The 18,974-nt window shown below is 43.5% G+C and overlaps 1 protein-coding gene across 2 annotated transcripts in view; it reads left to right on the forward strand.

Annotated features, from left to right (window-relative positions):
- PELI2 (pellino E3 ubiquitin protein ligase family member 2) overlaps window positions 1-18,974 on the forward strand; it is a 71,533-nt gene that overhangs the window by 5,272 nt on the left and 47,287 nt on the right. Inside the window, exon 1 of one of the 2 annotated variants that reach the window (XM_068682376.1) lies at window positions 14,898-14,980. The exons of the other annotated variant lie outside the window; for it this stretch is intronic. Coding sequence (XP_068538477.1) covers window positions 14,898-14,980 — 83 coding nt within the window. Of the gene's footprint in view, window positions 1-14,897; window positions 14,981-18,974 lie in introns of those variants that run through there. 2 annotated transcript variants of the gene reach the window in all.

Raw genomic sequence — 18,974 nt, forward strand, 5'->3', positions numbered from 1 at the left:
TTTTTTGTTGCTGAAAGCAGCATCTTGTTGAAGCTATTTCATGCTCCATCTTAACAGCAGGCTGTTCTTCAACTGTGATTACAAGGTTGCTTGAGAACAGATTTTTCTGAAGAAGTCAGGAACTTTTTATTATCCAGTTCAAACGAAATTAAGGCTGTTTTATCCTCGTTTATTATCGAGTTAATGCTGCCCTTTAACTCGCTTAATTCTTGTTTGTTAGTAGTGATAGCACACGTCAACTCGATGCTTTGGGAAGATGCAGCCTTCTTTGTGGGTACTCCAGGCTGTGTGAATGGAGCGTGGCACTGAGCCTGAGCACCTTGCTGAAGGTAGGGTTTATCCGTGCAGAATGCCAGCAGAAAAAGACTTCCAGCTGTTTGCAACACACCTGTAGGCAAAAAGATGTTAAGGTGGGCTGAACCAGCCCTTCCCTTGTGTAATTTTTTTCTTTTGGGTGTTGCCTACACGTGTTTTTGATTCTGAATTTGCCTCTTGTCTGTGACTAGTATGGGTGCAAAGCCGAGTCTTATAAAGGAGACACCTCTGCCATGTTGTGCAGTTGGCAGTATGTCCTCACGTTTAGCAGGAGTGCTGCTGGTGGTGTCACCCAGGGATGTTTGGTTATTCTGCGCTGTCCTGTATGTGGCTCGCTTGTCCCCGGTCAGCAAGGCAGGTGAAATTGGGGAGGATTCAGTCCGAGTGCCCAGTTTCATGCAGCAACTCTTGTTTCCAGGTGTACTTCGTGCTGTCCGATAACCCTAAATCTCATTTCCGTTGAGGATAATTTTTATTTTATCAAGAAATTTGCTTGGTGTTTGCTCTCGCTCCCTTACAAGGTCAGCAGTGAAAAGCTCATGTGAGGTTTGTCCCAGCTCTGAACACTGAGGGACAGGAACAGGGATGCAAGTCTTTCCAGAAAGACTTGTAAGGCAAAGCTACTCACTTTTTTTTCTTTATAAACACTTAATTCAGTAAGTGGTGGTCTCATGCCATTCACTTCTACCACCTGCATGTGCTAATGCTGTATTGGAGGGATTCCTCTTTTCTTTTAGCTGACTTGTTTCCCTTTGGACAAGAAGCTGTTCAAAACTTTATACTTTAAGTAGAGGCTAGGATATTCCATCAGTTCTTTCTCTCTCTAAGGTCTCTACTATTCCTGGGTTATTTCTGCTGAAGCTCCTTTTATTCTTTTAGCAGGGAAAAGTCTGGCCACTTTGAATCAGATGAAAGGTTGTTTCCATGCCTACGTAAATGTGTGCCGCTTGTACCAGGGCTCCTTTCTCGTGTTTACTATTTAACAGGTCTTTGCTTCAGTGAGGTGTGAAACTCTTCTTTAGTTGGTAGCTACTTGTCAGTTCTTGCAGAGGAGTGACAATTCTCCTTTTATTTGTAAGATAAATATTATTTATTCTCATGGTTCAGGCAGCTACCGGTAGAGCTTTACGCAGTTTATTACTGGGTCTGGAGATCATCATGTCCTTCAGGTGCTTTGGGGTGGAGGACTAATTTGTAACTTCTCTGGCAAGCTGTAAGTAACTGGGATTAGACTTTTATAATCCTATTACTCAGTGGCTTGGGACAGGCCTTGCTTGACCACCAAGCAAGGGCAGGAGGGGTTTCCAGAGCCGCAGGTGAGTGTGCTGGGCAGGATGATAGCGGGAGCAGTGCTGTCCAGCTCTGGCACCCCATCTTACATCCTCCCTGGGTGATCAGATGTGCCCCTTGTGTCATATCCCTTATACATTTAGCCTTGTAGTCTGGCCGCACGTGTGAGTACTCTCCCTGGGTCTCTGTACTGTTGAAATCTGTAAAATTGGCAAGTTTCTGGCTGTGTGATTTAGAAACAAAAAGACTGGGGCAGCAAGGGAAGGGAAGGGTGGCAGGCACAAAGCTGTCTGTGGGGTTGTCTTCATGTCACAACGGGCACCATAGGTCAGGGGGTTCAGCAGGAAGAGTCACCTATCTTTTGGGGTTCGGCTAGCTCTTTTGAAATAAATGTCTTTCCTACTAACCCCAGCCACAAGCAGCACTGGTTGACTAGAGCTGGTAACAGAGCGTAAGGTGCAAGACAGACAGTCCTTATAGGAAAGCTTCAGCAACATTATTAGCAATGTTCAGAGTCTCTGAAAGCTTGATACCAAAGGGCTGTGTGGCCTGAGAATAGGGGGTTTTGGTACAATTGGGTTATCAGTGGTGTGTGAACAAAGTGGCACCGGACTTGGATTAGTTGGGTGCAGCATTTTCTTGTTCTGATTAGTGCAACTTCTGTGCCTAGCTATAGGGCCCTTCTGGGCAGGATGGGTGAGCATTGACTGTTTGCACGTGAGGTTTGTTCAGTTCTTCCAGGGCTCGACTATAAGGTCCCATAAGGTCAGCCAGAAGCATGTGTGCTGCTGCTTTATAGGGTCAGTTATTAGGTCAGGATGAAGAAAGAACAATTTGCCTGAAAACTTTCCTGTTTCACAACAGAAGGGCTCTATAGATGAAATGGATTATAAATGGTTGTGAAAGTGGGTACAGGCAACATCTACAGTGCTTCATTTTTTAATTTTTTATTAAAAACAAAGTAGTTTAGAGCTGAGCTTGATTAGGCACGATGTGAAGGTGCTGACTGCTGAGGACCTGTTAGGCACGCTTCTCTCGATAGCAGCTTGTTCCACTGGTAGGCAGGGAAACTGAGCAAGCCCTGTCTTGTGCTGCTGGAAGGGATTTATTTTGGCTGATTTTTCCCTATTTAATAATATCATCTTTAATATAGGGCTTAAGTACACCGTATATCCGGACCTAATACTCATCTGCCATATCTTATTGCTTATGTTAACTACAACATAGCTACATGTCTGACTGCAGCAGTTAATTGTGTTAAGCAGAGACAAAAGCAGTCATTTGCAGAGTGAGACAAATCCCTGAAATGTCAATTTATTGTGCTGCCTTCCCAGAGGAGTGGGGACAGGCAGGAAAACACAGATAGCTGACAGTGTGTTAAAAAGGAGAAGGCCTAAAAGCATTAGTCCTCTCCTTGAGTACTGTAATGCTAACTAATCCCTGTTGTGAAATTCTCCTTTCCTCCTTGCATCCAGTGAATTGAGGACAAAGGAGAAACGGTGGCATCATTTTTCTTTGATTGATAAACAACACTTTTTAGAAGGCGGTCATGTCCAAGTGTAGTGACGTGGTTAGTAGGATTTCTAATTGCTCCTCACCTTGAAATATACACGCTGCCTTAATTTTAGGATCCAGTAAGTTGATAAATTGTCATGAAAGAACTTTATTCTCCAAACTCAGTGGCTTTAGTAATGCTTAAACAAACAGGTAAGCTTCAAACTCACGAGGTATATCCTCTTAGGGCATATAAATGTCATGGAAAAAGACAAAGTGATACTGACTGTGAGGACAATTAGTCACTATATGAAAGTAAACTAAATAAATAGAAGCATCTAAAAGCCTAAATCTCCTTTTGCATATTCCAAATAAACTGGAGACCAAATGTGCAAACTCTCTAGCACGTGCCTTTAGGAAGAGTGAAAGAAATGTTTAGTCTAGACACAGAAGTTAATGGGCTGAAACTTTGATATAAGCACAGCTGTAGTTCTTCACGCGGAGCAGCACGACTTTATTTTGATTGTTGCTGTCTGATCTAGTAACGGCGTGGTTGTAGTCTTTGAAACAGAAGTAGTGTGCGTGTGCTTTTTGTAGGAAAAGACCGGACTGCTGAAAGATACCGAGAGCTATACAGTTCCCAAACATTCTGTGGCAGGGTTCTGCTCATCTCTATAGATCACCATGTATTTGAATGGAACATTAACTAATAAATCAAAATGTTCTTCCATTTGGCTGTTCTTCCAGCTCACTTTCCTCCTAGTCCGCACTCTGCCTCTGAGAGCAGAGAGCTGTGAAACCCAATGCCTGGGTTCAAAAATCCCTTTGGCTTCAGAGGGGAACATTTTGGAGCAATTAAGGTTCATTATCTTGTAGTAATTGTCCTCACCTTCCTGCTAAAAGACATGTAAGACATTGTTTGAATTATTTTCTGGATCTTAATGCTGGAATAGTTTCCTGGTGCATCAAGGGATGAGTAGTGAATTCACACGTTTCGTGTGCGGCCTCTTGTCGCGGCCTGTGGCCAGAGGAGGTTGCTGGGCCTTGCTGTGTGGCTGTCCCCGCTGGTAGAGCAGCGCTGGGGACAGGATTTGATCACGAGTGTTTGTTAATCCGATTCTGCCACAAGACTTCATTAAATGGGCTGTCAATACCTCAGAGGCTTTTGGCAAAAAAAGTACCAGTGAGTGAAACCAATTGATCTTAGGGCCGGTCTACGAGGAGGCAAGCGTTGGCTGACACGAGCGGCTGAGTGCCTTCCTCCATCGGAGCTAAATCTGGAGACAGAAGGGTGGCAATAGCCAAACGGGTTAAGAAAGCCATGCAAAAGCACTCCTCTTTTGTCTTTAGCTGGTCTTCACTGGAGTAAGGAGAAGCCTGAAGCACAAGAGGCCCCTTCACATGCCGCTGCCCACAGGACAGTACCAGCGTTATAGGAACATGCTGCCCTGGTCGCTGCCTGTGCAAGTTGCAATGCTCCAGGCTCTCTGACCAGGGTGAGATTTCCCTTAGTGTCTGGATGAAGCTGCTGGTTTACAGACTGCAAGCTGCTCTTTTGTTTTTTCAGGATGTGCGCCCTTTTTGTCATCAATTCCAAAAGGATTTCTTCAAGTAACTATTTTTGGTATTGAGCCCCTGCACCCATTAAAAGACTCTGACAGCGCTTTTCCAAAAGCACTCCAAATGTGTTCCTTTTTTTTTTTTTTTCGGTCTGAGAGGTAATTAAGCCTTTCTTTGCTGTTTCCACAATCTGCTTGCTGTCAGAGCAAAAGAGCCTTAACTTCTGACTTCTGTTTTATGCCTTCCTTTCAGTGTTTGAATACAAAATACTGTTGTTATATTGCTGGCTCAGCCTTGCCTTATCTCCTCGGTTGCACAATCACATTTCCAGCTGTAATGCTTGCATTAAAACTAGATATATAGCCTTTAAGTTGTGAGTTTACAGTCTGCAGAGGCGTGTGTAATATAGCAAATACCTTTCCATGTAAGGATTCAGGAGGACTACAAAATATAAAGTACAGTTCCTTCTGTAAGCAAAGCTAGGGGTTTAAGTGATTAGCAGGGTCTAAGTCAAGCCCAAGGTACCCTCCTAGTTTATTATGTGTGATGTGACTTTAAATTCAATGCAGGAATTGGCCTCTGATCATATGTTGTGACTTTGCACCTTAAACTTCTTCGAGAAAACTGGTTTCTATTAAAGCTTTGCCTACTGGAAATCTCTCAGCATAGAGAGAACAACTGTAAAATAATACTCTGTTAAAGAGGAAGCGGATCTTTCTATGGCAAAAATGATTTGTTCTTTCTCCTCTGGGCATTTTGTAGGCAGTGCAGGCAGGAAGGAAGGAACTGGATTTGGGGTTGGCTGGATTCCAGCTGCAGGCTCTATTCAGACCCCAGCCAGCGAGAATATGGGCTGATCTGTAACTTCTGGGCAGCGATGGCAGTTTGAGAAGAAACAGCCTCAGTTTTGTGAGCTGACGAAACTTGCTGCGAGTGTGTCAGGTGGTAAAAGCGTGCTGCTTTGTGCTGCGTGGAGGTAGCCAAGTGCATCGCAGATCAGTTCGTCACGCGTAAGTCAGGGGAGCAAAGCAGTTGAGTGAAATGAGTAAATGAGTGGTAGGCGCACACGTGATGCTTTTTAATATCCAGAAAATAAGCGTATTCATTTGTAAAAGTGGCAGCTGGTTCATGAGAACCAGATGTGCTAAGTGACTTTATGCTTCCCCCCCAGCCCCTGTTGCCACCGTTCTTACTTGCGCATGAAGTAGGCGGGTTTGATGCGAGTGACTGGAAATAGTCTCATGTTTGCTTACGTGAAGGTCATTTCCCACCTATATTCATGATTAACTTAATATAAAGAGCATTATGGTTAGGGAAAACGTGAAAACCTAAACCTTTTTTTTTTTTTTTTTAACTTTTCCTACTCCTAGGTGTTAAGTCTGCTCTTGCCATTTTTTGAAGAAAGGGGAATTTTGGTTATGCACAGGCCTATGCACAGTGTGGCATCATAAAATATACCAGTCATAGCTGTTGTCAAAATAATAATAATAAAAAAAAGGTATAGCATGTTGCACTTGACAGGACCACTTTAGTTTTTTATTTTTCTGTTCCTTGTTTTTTGTTTGCTTTGGGGCTGAGGAGGGAGGAAAGTCCAGATGCTGACGTGATACATTTTGGTTTGGAATAAATTAAGCTTACGTGAAGTGTAGAGAGATTCTATGGAGGTGCCTATTTCCAACTGATCATCGTGTTTGTAGCTTCTAGAACTGCTTAGGAATATTAAAGTGGTTTGAGACGAAGTGTTCAAGGCTCTGATGCTACAAAGGGCAGACGTGGGGTAGGGACAGAACTGGGTAAGGAGGTTTTAGGGTGATAACCCAAACAGATGGAGACAGCTATGAGGTAGCTGCTGTTCCCTGCTGCTAGAGGACTCCGCACCGCAATCTGCCGGCACTGCTGGCTCCCTGTTGCAGTCATTTTCCATCTGCCTCTGATGGACGCTCAGTGATTTACTGGAAGAGGTAGTGGCAGGTGAGGGCTGCAGTCTGTAACTGGAAACGAGGTATGTCATTGAACAGATTTTATTCCAAAGCCTCCCAACGCTGTTTGGGCTCTATTAAGGCGAATGTGTAACATAAATCAGCCCCTCACGCCCCCCTCCTTTGTTAGACATCAGGGATCCACGTGCCCCTGTTTGCCTCGCTGCTCAGGAAGAAGTTCAATTGGAGCTGTCACCGTAGTAGACAAAGAAGGAATCCAACTGCAAGACATGTTACCCAGAGGAAATCATGCTTTGCTGCCTCCTTGGCTTATGAAATTCCTCGGTTTTGATTGTTCTGTGTCACTATCATTGCTTCACCTCTACTGCTTGTAACATTTGTGGGATGTCAACCTGGAGTGAATGGGAACGAAGGAAAACGTTTGTCACTACAGCTAACTGCTGTGGAGAGGTCTGGGTGCAGAAGTGATCCCTACAGGCAGCCTGGGCCATGCCGTGAGGTCTGTCCCAGGTGGCTGTGAAGGCAAAATTCGGCATAGAAAATGTTTGTTGTGTTGTATGTGAAAGTCAGCATAGTGCCTGCCGATGGAAAGTATCGGTGGTAGCAAATGGGTTATTGGAAAAGCCTTCAATATGTGTTCTCAATGAAATGCTCAGTGCAGAGCCAAGACCTTGTGCTGGTACGTGCTTTTGTTTTGGATCAGCTCACCTCTGCTTTTTCAGTGGAAAATGATGTATCCAGAGAATAACCGAGTGTCTGTTTTTCCTGGAGAATCAGCCTTTTTGGAGACGTTCTGAAAACAGTCAGAAACTTTGGGAGTTACAGACAATGTCTTGTGTAGTTCAGCAGCCTCATCCTTTCACATCTCATATATGAGCTAACCGAGATTAGTAGTCTGTTACTCAATGTAAATCTTACATTTTCTGCAGGGCAAAAACTGGACTAAGTGCTTGTAAAACAGCCCAAAAGTCCCAGAGGAGAAGTTTGTTTGGGATTTGTCCAAATACGAGTGTTTCTCTAGCAGACTTTAGGCTTGTTATGTTGTAATGGGTGGTGCCAGGAGATGGACTTGAAATTTCTACAGACTGAAGATACTAAAACAGGCTGAGATGTGTTTCTGTACATCTTTCCTCTTGGTGGTAGAGTGGTGGCATCTCTCGTACAGGAGATTTCTACATAATGGAGGCAAACGCTGTAGCTCTTTCCTGTGTTTTTGCTAGGGCGTTTTTTGATAGGGAGGAAAGTGAAACAGTTGTGGGAGAACTTTACAAATAGTGTCTCACAGATATAACGTCAAAATTTTGACAGGGTAGCTCTTTTGACAGAGTATGCTCTTTTTGTGCAATAAACATGCAGTATGTTTAGGCAGGCAAGGGAGAAGAGGTAAAAATGCAGGAATCTGTCAAACGCTTAGGTACGTACAAGTACATATAACCTATAGAGATGTGTACATGTATTTATACATCCTCATGCACTGGCAGGGCATTTTTTGGCATTTCTTAGCATCATACATTCCTCTGGTTAGTTGGAAACAGCAGCTCATGGGCCCAGGTGCCCTTATAGAGATTGATGTCAGGTCGAAATATTTGTGAGGGCAACAGGGAATCTCTTGAGCCGGTCAGCTGCAATCGGTTACTTGATTTCTGTATCCCTGAACTAGATCTCTTCCGGCATGCTTTGCTGGAGAATCCACTTCCCACTGCAGTCTTGGGCTCATCAGCTTTGATTTCTACGGCTGAATTTCCATTTGGCTTGCAAATGCTGCTTTATGTCCTGTAATAGTGTTTGGGATTATAGCCTGTACTTTGGGGAACGCTGCTCTAAACAGATCCTCTGTATTCTTGGTCTGGTTTGCTGTATAGTGCTCCCTTGCCTTTAAAATCAAAGAAATCGGGATAAATAAAGAAAAACATATGGGGTGGCTTTTTTTTAAAGTTGGTCAACAAAAATAGTAATAGTGTGCTGCCTGTGTTTGTGGGTGTTGGCTAAGAAAAAGAGACTTCCAAAGGAAGAAAAAGAAAGGACTGTATGTGGTTTTAGCTTGTTTTCTGTTCTACAAACCCTTGTGCTGCTTGTGTGCATTACTTCGTATCAGCTGGAATGCATAAATGCAGGTTTTCTGAGACTTCACGTTGTAGAGCCTAACCAGAAATAGGCACTGCAGATAAACTAAGTGAAAATTGTGGTCCTCCAAGAAACTTAGCTGCTGCAGAGCCTACGGCGTGGCTGTAGGGTTTCAGTGGTGGCCTCTGTGTATAAACAGTTGAGCACAGTTAGCTTGTGACTGACCCAGCACGTGTCTCACTGCATCACTGACAGCGGCGTGCCTTCCCATCTGAAGATGTGAGCACTACAAAGCCTCCTGTTTGAGCAGTCATCGACCGGACTGCAAGAAGCTGTGAGTGGGATTCTTCTGGAGATCAGGATCTGAGCTTCTAGAAACAAAAAAAACTTCAGGCATACATCATTTATGTGACTTGGATTCATTCTCAGTAAGTGAATGCAAATGCATCGTAATTCCGAAATATTTATGGGGTTTGTCTTCTGGGATCAAGCATCTGTAAAGGTTCAGTGTTTATTTGATGTAACGTTTTGGGAAGCCCTCTTACGGGAAGAAAAATCTCAAGAACTTTGCGTTAAGGTGTAAGACTGCAACTCTTTGCAATTACAAAGCTATATGGAATCCGAATTGTTTTTTTTTTCTGATCAGCAGTAAACATCTAACAGCCTTGCAAAGTCTTTTCCTGGTTAGAGGTGACTGATTAACTTTGTTATAGATTATGATAAAAAGCAAACGCCCAAGGATGCTGTGAATTAGTAAGCTGTCAGGGTATTTTAATTCTGAAGAAGATATATTGAAGTCTGGCTCTCTGCACTACTGCACTGTTAATTTCTGCTCTATTAAGACTTGGGGTGGAAAAAAAATAATCGTAGCTTCAGCTCTGCAGCAATGCTTGCTTACCTCTGCTGAGGTTTTATCTTTACATCTACCTCGTAAAATGCCTGCTCTTGGTTTGTATTATTTGGAGAACACGAATTGGAAGGACAGACCTCTGGCAGTAACTCAATATTACATGCTGAAGGTAACCGTGGAGTGAAATCTCAGCTAGGTCGGCGTGTCCGCTCCTACAGGGCAGTGGTGGAGAAACACTTCAAAATGCATCCCGTTGGGGAGCTTACAGCGTGTGGATCTTGCTGGGTACTGAAGGCAGAAAGGAAACTCCTTGTTTTTTCCCTTTGCTTGCTTGTTCTGAGCCTGCTTGGAGCAGCCCATGCAGTAGACTGCCTTGCCTTTGGCTGTGCCGCCCTGATAGCAGTGATGCAGCACCAGGGATATTGAGGAAGCTGCTGTGTTAGGAGAGGCTGTAGCGTCTGCAAGTGCTACGCGGGAGGAAACCCAATTACTTATTTTCTAGTCCTGAGGCAAACATTTGGGGATCTGTTAAGCAGCTGGGATTGCAGAGGGAGCCGTGCATTTGTAAGGCTGTCTTCCCTGGGAAAGGAAGAGGGATGTTGAAATTGATATGATTTGACATAAAAGTTGCGGGTCAGGATACGGGAGCTGAGTGCTTCACTTTCTATTCAGCGTGCTGCCTCTGAGCTCACCTAGATTCATGAAATGGATGTAAATTTTCTCTCTTCCTCTGTGCTAAATGATACCGGAATGAACCTGAAAAGATTCTTGTCATGCTTGAGTGTTTGAAAAAGCTGTAAGTAAGAGACCCCGCAACTTCTTGTCTGCAGAATCACAAAAATATTACAGCTGCTTGTGTTTGGAGGACAAGCAGAAGTGATAGCTTTCTTATTTCGGTTATAAAATGTGAGCAGTCAAATAGTCCTTGATAGTGTTTTAAGGGGAGCATTTGGCAGTTTAGGAAATGAGTTGTCTGAATTGTGCCTTTGGGTTAATGGCCCAAACGATGCTTTGCATCCAACGTAGCTTCTCCGTAATGCTTAACGCAGTGCAGTTGCAGACATAACACAATTTTATTCCTCTTCATTCCTCAGACTAAAATTTGGGCAGTTTGCTTTTGCTCCTTCACGTATGTAGGAAGCACAGATGGGTTGGGAACATGCTTGGGGTGTCAGGGCAGGTATATTGCATAGTCTCTTGTCCCCCTGCATTACGTAAGGTCTTAATTTGTTCTAATTTTGCAACTTCCAGCCATTTTTGATCTGCTATTTGAGACTGTAAATTGTTTCCACGTAAAACTGTGTGTGGGTCTGATGTCTGGTGTTTTGGTTAAACAGACTTCCCCCTTCGCTGCTTTTCGTTCTCATCAAAACCCAGCTGTGCATTGTACTTTTTCCTTTTGAAAGGAATTTTGTGTTTATCTGACTGGCTTTGAATGGAGTGAAAGCCAGATCTGGCTTTATCATATCTGTCTGCATTTAGTTGAACAAAACGCTGTATCAAATAATTTCAGTGGTGTTTGGCTAGATTATAGATAACTCCCAGATGAATAGCGTTTTCTCTAGTACGAGAGATTTGGGGTTGGAAAGAAGATTCCTTAAACACGGTGCTTTGCCCACCTTTTATGCTCCTTCAGCTAGAAGAAAAAGCACGCTTTGAAATGAACTTGATTAGTTTATACCCTGTATTTTGCCGTGCACTGGGATTGCTGGTTTTATGCAGTGGTGAATGGTTTTAGTTGACAGCTTGGGAGATGGGCTTAAAGCGCTGAAGGAAATTGCCTCCTTGTTAAATGAGTGCTGGGGGGGAGCAGTAAAATGCTGGAAATAAGGATTGTTAAGGAAGTCATTATGTGGAAGAACTGATTCTCTTACCCTTTGCTTTCTAAAAAGAAACCCCCTTGCATTCTAATGCTCTTCTGGCATATTACTTACATTGGAATTGGGATAATAGTGTCTTAAGTGGATATCAAGTCTTGGTGTGGCTGTTTTTTTTCTTTTTCTTCCTACTGAAGGTAGCTGCTCTTTTTCCCTGCTAGCCAGATGGCTGTGGATGACTGCTAAGAAATGTATGATGTAGGTGCAGCTATACTCGTTCCTGTCTCTGGCTGTAGTATTTATCTGGGCTGCTTGGGTAGGTTTTCAGCTATTAAGTTGTTTGAAACAGTCGGGCTATTTGACTACTTTATTTGAAGCTCATCCTGAGGCTCTGGTAGTCTGCATCAGCATGTTCCTTTGGGCTTGTGAGGGGTATGAGCATTCATCAAACTCTTGTGCTGTTTGTATTGGTGCCTTGCCTATAGAAATCTATACAGCATCTACCCTCCACTGCTGCTTCTTGAAATATTTATTTCCGTGTTGTCAACAACACATGCAACTGAACATCTTATTTTTTTAATAACTAATGTTACAATGCCAGTTGAAATTTCTACTGAAACACATCTTTCAAAGCTGTGACAAAGGTCTGCTGTCCTCGGTTTCGCAAGAGTGGAAAAAAAAAACCAACAAAATATTTTCCAGACAAATTATCTGGGACAAGTAACAAACCACTTGTTAAGCAGAATTTGGTCAGAGTTTAAGAATTTTCTGAAGTTCCTCCTACTGAAGAAGAAATGTGAGATCGCTTGCACAAGTGTCAGAATCGTGGGTTTGGTTAAAACCAGTCTTTATATGTTAAATAGAAAATACAAATATAGTTGCTGTGATAAAAACCCAACCCCTGTGCCCCTCGTTTGGGACTGGTTGCTTCTGCCACTTGGCTTCTGTGTTTGCGTGCTCTGTAGACTCCTTTTTGCATCAGGGAGGGGGAATATCAAAATGACAGGGGCTTGGGCAGCTTGAAGGAAACTGAATATGTAGTGCAGGTAAAGCAGATTAAAAGCAGCTCTCAAGAGATTAATGTGGTATTTGTAAGCCAATAGTACCCTTTAACTTCATACAGAGGTTGAAATGTATATAGATCAGGTGCACATCTTCTTGGGTTGCCTGTATTATGTAAGCTAAACGTGCAGAAGGATTAGTCAGGTGTATTTTCTTCCTTAAAAAGAAAAGATAAAGATATTTTTTTTACGATTATGATCCTCTAATTGCTACGATGCTAGGGTGGTCCTGCTGCTAGTGGAGGGGATGTGTGGAGGAGCTGTGCTCCAGCTGAAGAACCAGCCTGTGACTTGGTCCAAACCATAGTGTGACAGCTCCTTTCATGACTTTATGGGGTGGGGGGATTGGGAAGAAGCCACAGCAGCCAGGGAAAGGTTTTTTCCCTGAAGAACCAGAAGGACACCCAGTTCTGTGCCAGAATGCTAAAGGAGAAGCAAGGTCACCCTGGAGAGCCCCTGCCACCTCCCACGTGGGTCCTTGCAGTGTTTTCGATAGATAAGGTTCAGCTTAATCTGAATACCCTGGGAAGGGGGGAAGTAGGTTCTAGCATATCTGATGTGTTGCAGGTGGCTCTGAAAGCCTTTTTCACAGTGTGCCACGTGTTCAGCTCATCCACACTTCTCTTTCTGATCAGAAAGAGGCTGGCTGCATTTCACCCTAAAAGCACAACAAGCCAAGGTGGCTCCTGGGTTCTTAATGGTAGCAGGAGCAATCACCACTATCTTTTGGACTGTAGTTAAAAAACCATTTGTAAAGGTCCGTATCTATAGCAGACCTTTCAAATAGTCTCAGTTTGACGAGTAAAAATATCCCCTCTAATCACTAGCCAGCCGTGCTAACTCTGACAGTCTGCCTAATAATTACAGGGGTTATAAGGTCAGGCTGCATTTCACTGAGCCACTGCAGCCTCTTCGGAGGCTCTGGGGCTGTACGGGTAGCACTAAACTAGGCAGCCAGTCCTAAAACCTGGTGCTGGGGACCAGAGGTTTGTGGTGAGCACACAGGATTGATCGCTGTGCCAGCAACTGTTCCAGAAGTACTGGAGAAGGGAACGCTTTCTGAGGTGTTTTATAGGGGTAGAATGACTTCCCAGTGCAAGTTACAAGAACAAATATTTGTTTCGGGGGGGGAAAATGCTGATTATAGCCACAATTAACTATTCCGACATAAGTTTCTCAGGGCTAATCAAGTTCACAGATGCAAAAACATTGCCTTAATTGGGGAAAGAGATGAGATTATTTGGGACTTCAGAACTTGCTTGTTTGGATTTTCTTGCTCTACAGGAAGACTGCTTTATTAAGCTGCTCTGCTGGTACAGTGATCAGGAAGCATTTATGCCTGTAGAGATGTCATAGCCAGTAGAGTCCAAGGTGGGACTATGTGCCTTTTGTTTAGGACTTCCTCCAAGGTTGCTTAAACCTTGTCTTGGATCTGTGGCCCTTGTTAATCAAAGGATGGAAGCCTTCATCTTACCTATGGGTTACTTGATGCTATAGCTAATAGTAAGGAATTCTACTTAAAGCTACTTCAGTTAGTGTTGTAACTTCTCAGAATCTTTTATTTCAGGGAGAAAAATCAGATGGGAATCAAATCCTCTAGCACAAGAGCCTGCTGTAAAATGGAAAAGAGAACAGGTTATTTAGGTTCCTTGGTGGATTTGGCAGGGAGAACAAGGAGCTTGCTTTGACCTGGATTTCCCTTGTTGCATGAATTGGGGAGAGCTGTAACTCTGAAGATGTTGAAGTCCTAGGACACATCTGTTGGAGATAAACATAACACTGTTTGAACGGTGGAGTGGGCTGGCTTCCCAGATTAACCGAAATGTTAACAGAAGTGGTGTAGATGGACTGGATCAAGCCCTCAGGTTGGGGATGGACTGGGTGAGGTCCTGCAGTTCTGTCTAGCTCCATCTTCTGCCTTCCTGTGACCAGCAAGCAGCTGTTTGCTTTCCCAAAGCTCCACGTGGTGAGAAGGGAAGGGTACATCTCTGGAACACAAAAGAGATCAGTCTTTGGTCAGTCTAGGCTTCTTGAGTTACCTCTGTGGGTTGGAAAAAGCTAGACTGAGAGTGCTGGGGATGTTGGCAGTAGTACCCTCCTTCCCACCTCTCAGGAACGTCTGCATTAGAGGGTTTTCTTGTAATTTGTGGCAGTCATCTGTGAAGCACTACAGTGTTTCGTAATCAAGAACCAGTCCTGCATGCACTGCCAAAACTTCAATCAATATTATTTTTAGAAGGAAAAATAGAAAATCCCAAACCATTGAAGTTACTATGCTGAAACAGTACGGCAGTTCTGTGTACAAGATGAATTGTTCAGTATGATGCAAGGGGGTGGTGTAAAGAATGAAATATCAGCTGTGGAATTACCTAAAAGGAAATGTAAGCTCATATATTTTGCTGCTGATATTCCATATATTGAAATTTTGTTTGCATTTTGATATAAACTAGCATGTGGATTATTTTTTGTTTTACTTTTAATCTATGTTCAAGAGAGTAAAAGTTGGATGCTTCAGCAGAAAATGGCTTTCCAGTTGGTCAGGACTCCAGCCTACAGTTGTGAAAAGCCCTCTGGTTGGATATTGGCAAGGTGAATAATGTATCTTTAGACTTATAGCATTGTAGATGTCATAACTGTAGGCTCACAGCACTGCCAAAGGAATCTTTCTCCTGCCCACTGTGCCTTTTTTTCCTCTTGTTGCTGCTCTGAGTGCTTCTGTGGCCTCCCAGTGAACTGGGGAGCAAGGTATTGATGTGGTTTAAAACTAAATTTAAAGCATGAATCTGGTTTTCTTTCCAATTCATGTGAACCAGGGAGAGAAGCTGGGAACAAAATAGCAAATGAAGGGTGGGACTGCTGCTTTTGGCTGCGGTGTTGGCCCACACCAGTTCGGTGGTGGTTTAAAATAAAAGCGTAAGCCCAACCTGACTTCTTGCTCTGTGCTGAGCATCTACTGCTGTACGATACCAACCACAGCATCAGCATGTACTTAAAAGGAAAAATTCACTCAAGCCTGACTTGACAAGGAAAGCTGTTGCTCATACTTTTGTGGCTTTGTTGCTCAGCTCAGCAAAGGATGTGCTCTGGGTCAGCTGCTCGAAGCTGAGACTCTGAAACGGGATGGTTTTCCCTAAAAATGGTGTATGCAGTGGAGCCCTTGGTATTTGTGAGGAAAGCTAGGTGAAGTCGCTCCTTTTTGCCCAGGGGAAGTATTACCAGTGAAAATTGCTACCTGATCTGTTGTAGTCTCCTGGGAGGTAGGTTGCATAGGTATGAAGAAATGTTTAAGTTTTACCATAGTTTGTATTTTCATGGCATTTTAAAACTTGGCTGCAAGCAGCAGTTCTGTGTGTGGTAGGTGGTCTCCCTCATCTTGGGGGTGACTTCCCTGAATTGAAATTAAACTTTTTTAGGTGCAGGTCAAGATTGCTAGAGCTCTTCCCCTAAATTGCATGGGTCTTGCTTAGCTCCTTTTAAAAGAAGACAGAAAAGAGAAAAGGAGAGCGGGGGGGACCCAAAATGCGACAACTAGTGGAACAAGCATCCTGTGAGTGGTTTACAACTTGATGATCTTCAAAGTAGAGCAGTAGGGTGCTACAGGACTGGTGGAAAACAGTTCTTGGCCTGTGGGAGAGAGCGTGTATGGTCTTGCTCTCCGGAGAGCGGTGGGGAGGCTCTTGTGGCATGTCCCAGCCCTGGGAACAGCGGGTCGGGAGTTTGCATGTCATTGTATAGCAAAGTCCTCCCCAGTTTGATGTAAATCTGCAGGGAACTGGCTTTGTTGGTGATGGTGCCCACAGCACCACTCCCTTATTTGCAAGGAACGGCGCTATCAGCAGAGCTATCCCACGAGGTTTCACAGCGCCGGTTGTCCTCGGATTGAGGAGCGTGTGGAAGAAACACGGGGCTGCTCTTCTCCCTGCCGTGTGGGAGCCTCTGGAGAGCTTCAGGAGCACCCCTCAGACCTGTGAGGGACCTGTGAGCCCTCCATGAAGGTGGATTTCTCCTCGTGCAGGTTTCCTTAGCTGGACACAACTGCACGTGGATGGTGCTGTGTTCCTGTGAGGCGGCTCAGCCCAGAGGGCCAACGAGCCTGGGCCAGCAGGGTGGGTGCACACAGGCCCTGCTGCAGCTGGGGAGATCCCGTGGCCTTAAAACCAGCTCCTTTTTGGCTCTTTTGAGGCTTTTTTTGCCGCTGGGGTTGTTCAGGAGGTGGCAGGGAAAGGTGGGGCCCAGGCGCTGTGGGGAGGGCAGGGCCGTGGTGCGCAGCTTGAGAAACCTGGCCTGGAAAAAAACAAAGCCCTCTGCGGGCTGCGGAGGGGGAAAAGGCAAATTCGGATGCTAATTCTTTCTCCTGGGAAACATTACTGGTATGCCAGTAGTTGTCCTATCTCCTTTTTAGCAGCCTCGGATCAAAATTAAGCTTACAAGTCTATAATTAAAGCATAACAAATAGTAAAAACTACTCGAGTCCTCCTGCCCATTTCACAAAGGAAATTTAGAAATTGGCACAAAGAAAACCTTTGTGAAAAACTTGTCACTGCTAATCAGGACGGATGAGTTAAACTTTCACTTTGCTTGCATTTCCTTCTTATTTGAAGCTTCCAAAAAGCCTTTTAACCTTGAGTGGCTTCTTTCTTTCCTTATTTAAAAAATACTTAAATCCCACAAAAGTGAAATGAAATCAGGTAGCCTCTCCAGTTATAACTGCTTTGTGGATATGAGGTGAAAAAATAAATAACCCTACCCTCCTGGTCTTAACTTTTGTTGAAACTTCTTAAATTTGGTGCTGTTAAATAGTTATAAGTACAAACATGTTCAATTATAGAATATAAAGCTAGTGATGATGCTACATATACACGACTTCTTCACGAATTATCAGTTTCTTGGGTTTTCAGGTACAAATACTGGTAGGAAGAACATTGTCTTTAACTCTCCTAGAGTAAAAGTTGCTGGCGTATTTGTGGTAATAGTGTCACTGAAGGATGGCACGTGTATATATCTGAAAAGATTCAATTTGCAGAATCAAATCACTCACGTGTTGAGAGCTTGTATTCGAGTTGCCTGTGGATCACGTTGATGTATTTTTCTATGAAGCAGTCTCTTTTGTGGTGAGAATCACCTGTGTTAACTGAGCGTGTGTGTAGGGTTAATAACAAGTTTCCTGATCCGAATAGGCATGAAATAAGTAATTTACTCCTGGTGTTCTGCTGCGCTGGGGGATCTTTGTTAATATTCCAGAGATACAGTAATCTTCCCTGTGAAAATAGGAGTGGGAGAACAAGTTCAACTGTAGCTCAGCTGAAAAGCTCTTAACTTCTTTTTGAATCCTGGGATCGTGTTTTTAAATATTTATTTAAACAAACAAACCTCAAGTCTGGCTTTAAATGTTTTTGAACATTTAAGCCCGTATGTACTAGAGCTTAAATTTGAGGCTGTAATCTCTGATCTGTTCTCATTTGTGCTTATGAACGTTCAGTGGTCCTGCAGCTCCAATCTCAGGTACTCAGGTGTTGTTCAGGAGAAGTTTAAACTATTTTTCTGTGTGAGGCTGTAGCCTTCAGCAGGGCAGTGCTGCAGGGCTTTAGCAACGAGACTGCCTGGTTTCATCTGCTGTACTTCTCTTTTTGCAAAAAGATTCAAATCTCTCCAAGTACATTTTCTTGTTAAACAAACTAGGTCGGTATGTATGCAAAACAGTAATGATATGAAAAGTATAATTCTGGGCTACTGCATTGCTTTTTCCTAGTCAGCAGTTGTCAAAGAATTTCTTGTACAACCTGAACAATGAGGTTGAGGTATCTGAAGACAGTGTGGTGGACACAGAGCTGAACTACTGCAAAGTGTAACTCTAAACAGATATATACTCCTATTTTTTTAACCTCTTTTGTTTTCCAGGGAGTTTGTCACCTTCAGATCTTCCTCTTCTTTCTCTCCAGATTCTTTTCCTTGTTGTGATGTTAGCTTTTAATCACAAAGACTGTAGGAGAGGACTATACGTGATCTAGTATAGAGCAGACCTCCCCAGTCAGTCTACTGAAATCTAGAAGTGGAATTGCAACTGTAGTCCTTCAGGGAAAAGTCAGAAAACTCTGCAGATCAGGTATGAAAGAGGCATCTGTGCAGTAAGTCCAAGCCCTGAGATAGCTTAAGCCCTGAGATAGCTTCACTGACCAGCTGCAAGTTGTCAGGGATGTTACAGGTGAAGGTGTTATGATGAAAAGTGCCTAAATCTTTCCTAAATCTTTGGGGAAATGTGATTTCTTTGGGAGGGGGAAATGTGATTTCTGTGCTTATGCACTGCAAAGAAACTTTGGTTGGTTCCTTCCCTGGGGAAGGAATTATCCCCTTGAGGCTTAATGCTTCTCTGAATAACTTATCCACTGGGGCTCTGTCCTGGGAGAGATGAAAGAACTGGTGAAGGCTACTGTGTTACACCTGATAAAGGCTGTTGTTAACAAGTCCTCAAATAGCCAGATAAATTAATAACACTCATGTCCTCCTTTCTTAATAATAAATGAAACCTTTATGATTAGATTTTAAGAAATCCTATGTGGCTAGACTAAAATTCCATTTCATTTAC

Source organism: Anas acuta, chromosome 5, assembly GCF_963932015.1.
Source record: "Anas acuta chromosome 5, bAnaAcu1.1, whole genome shotgun sequence".
NCBI classification, from domain to species: Eukaryota; Metazoa; Chordata; class Aves; order Anseriformes; family Anatidae; genus Anas; species Anas acuta.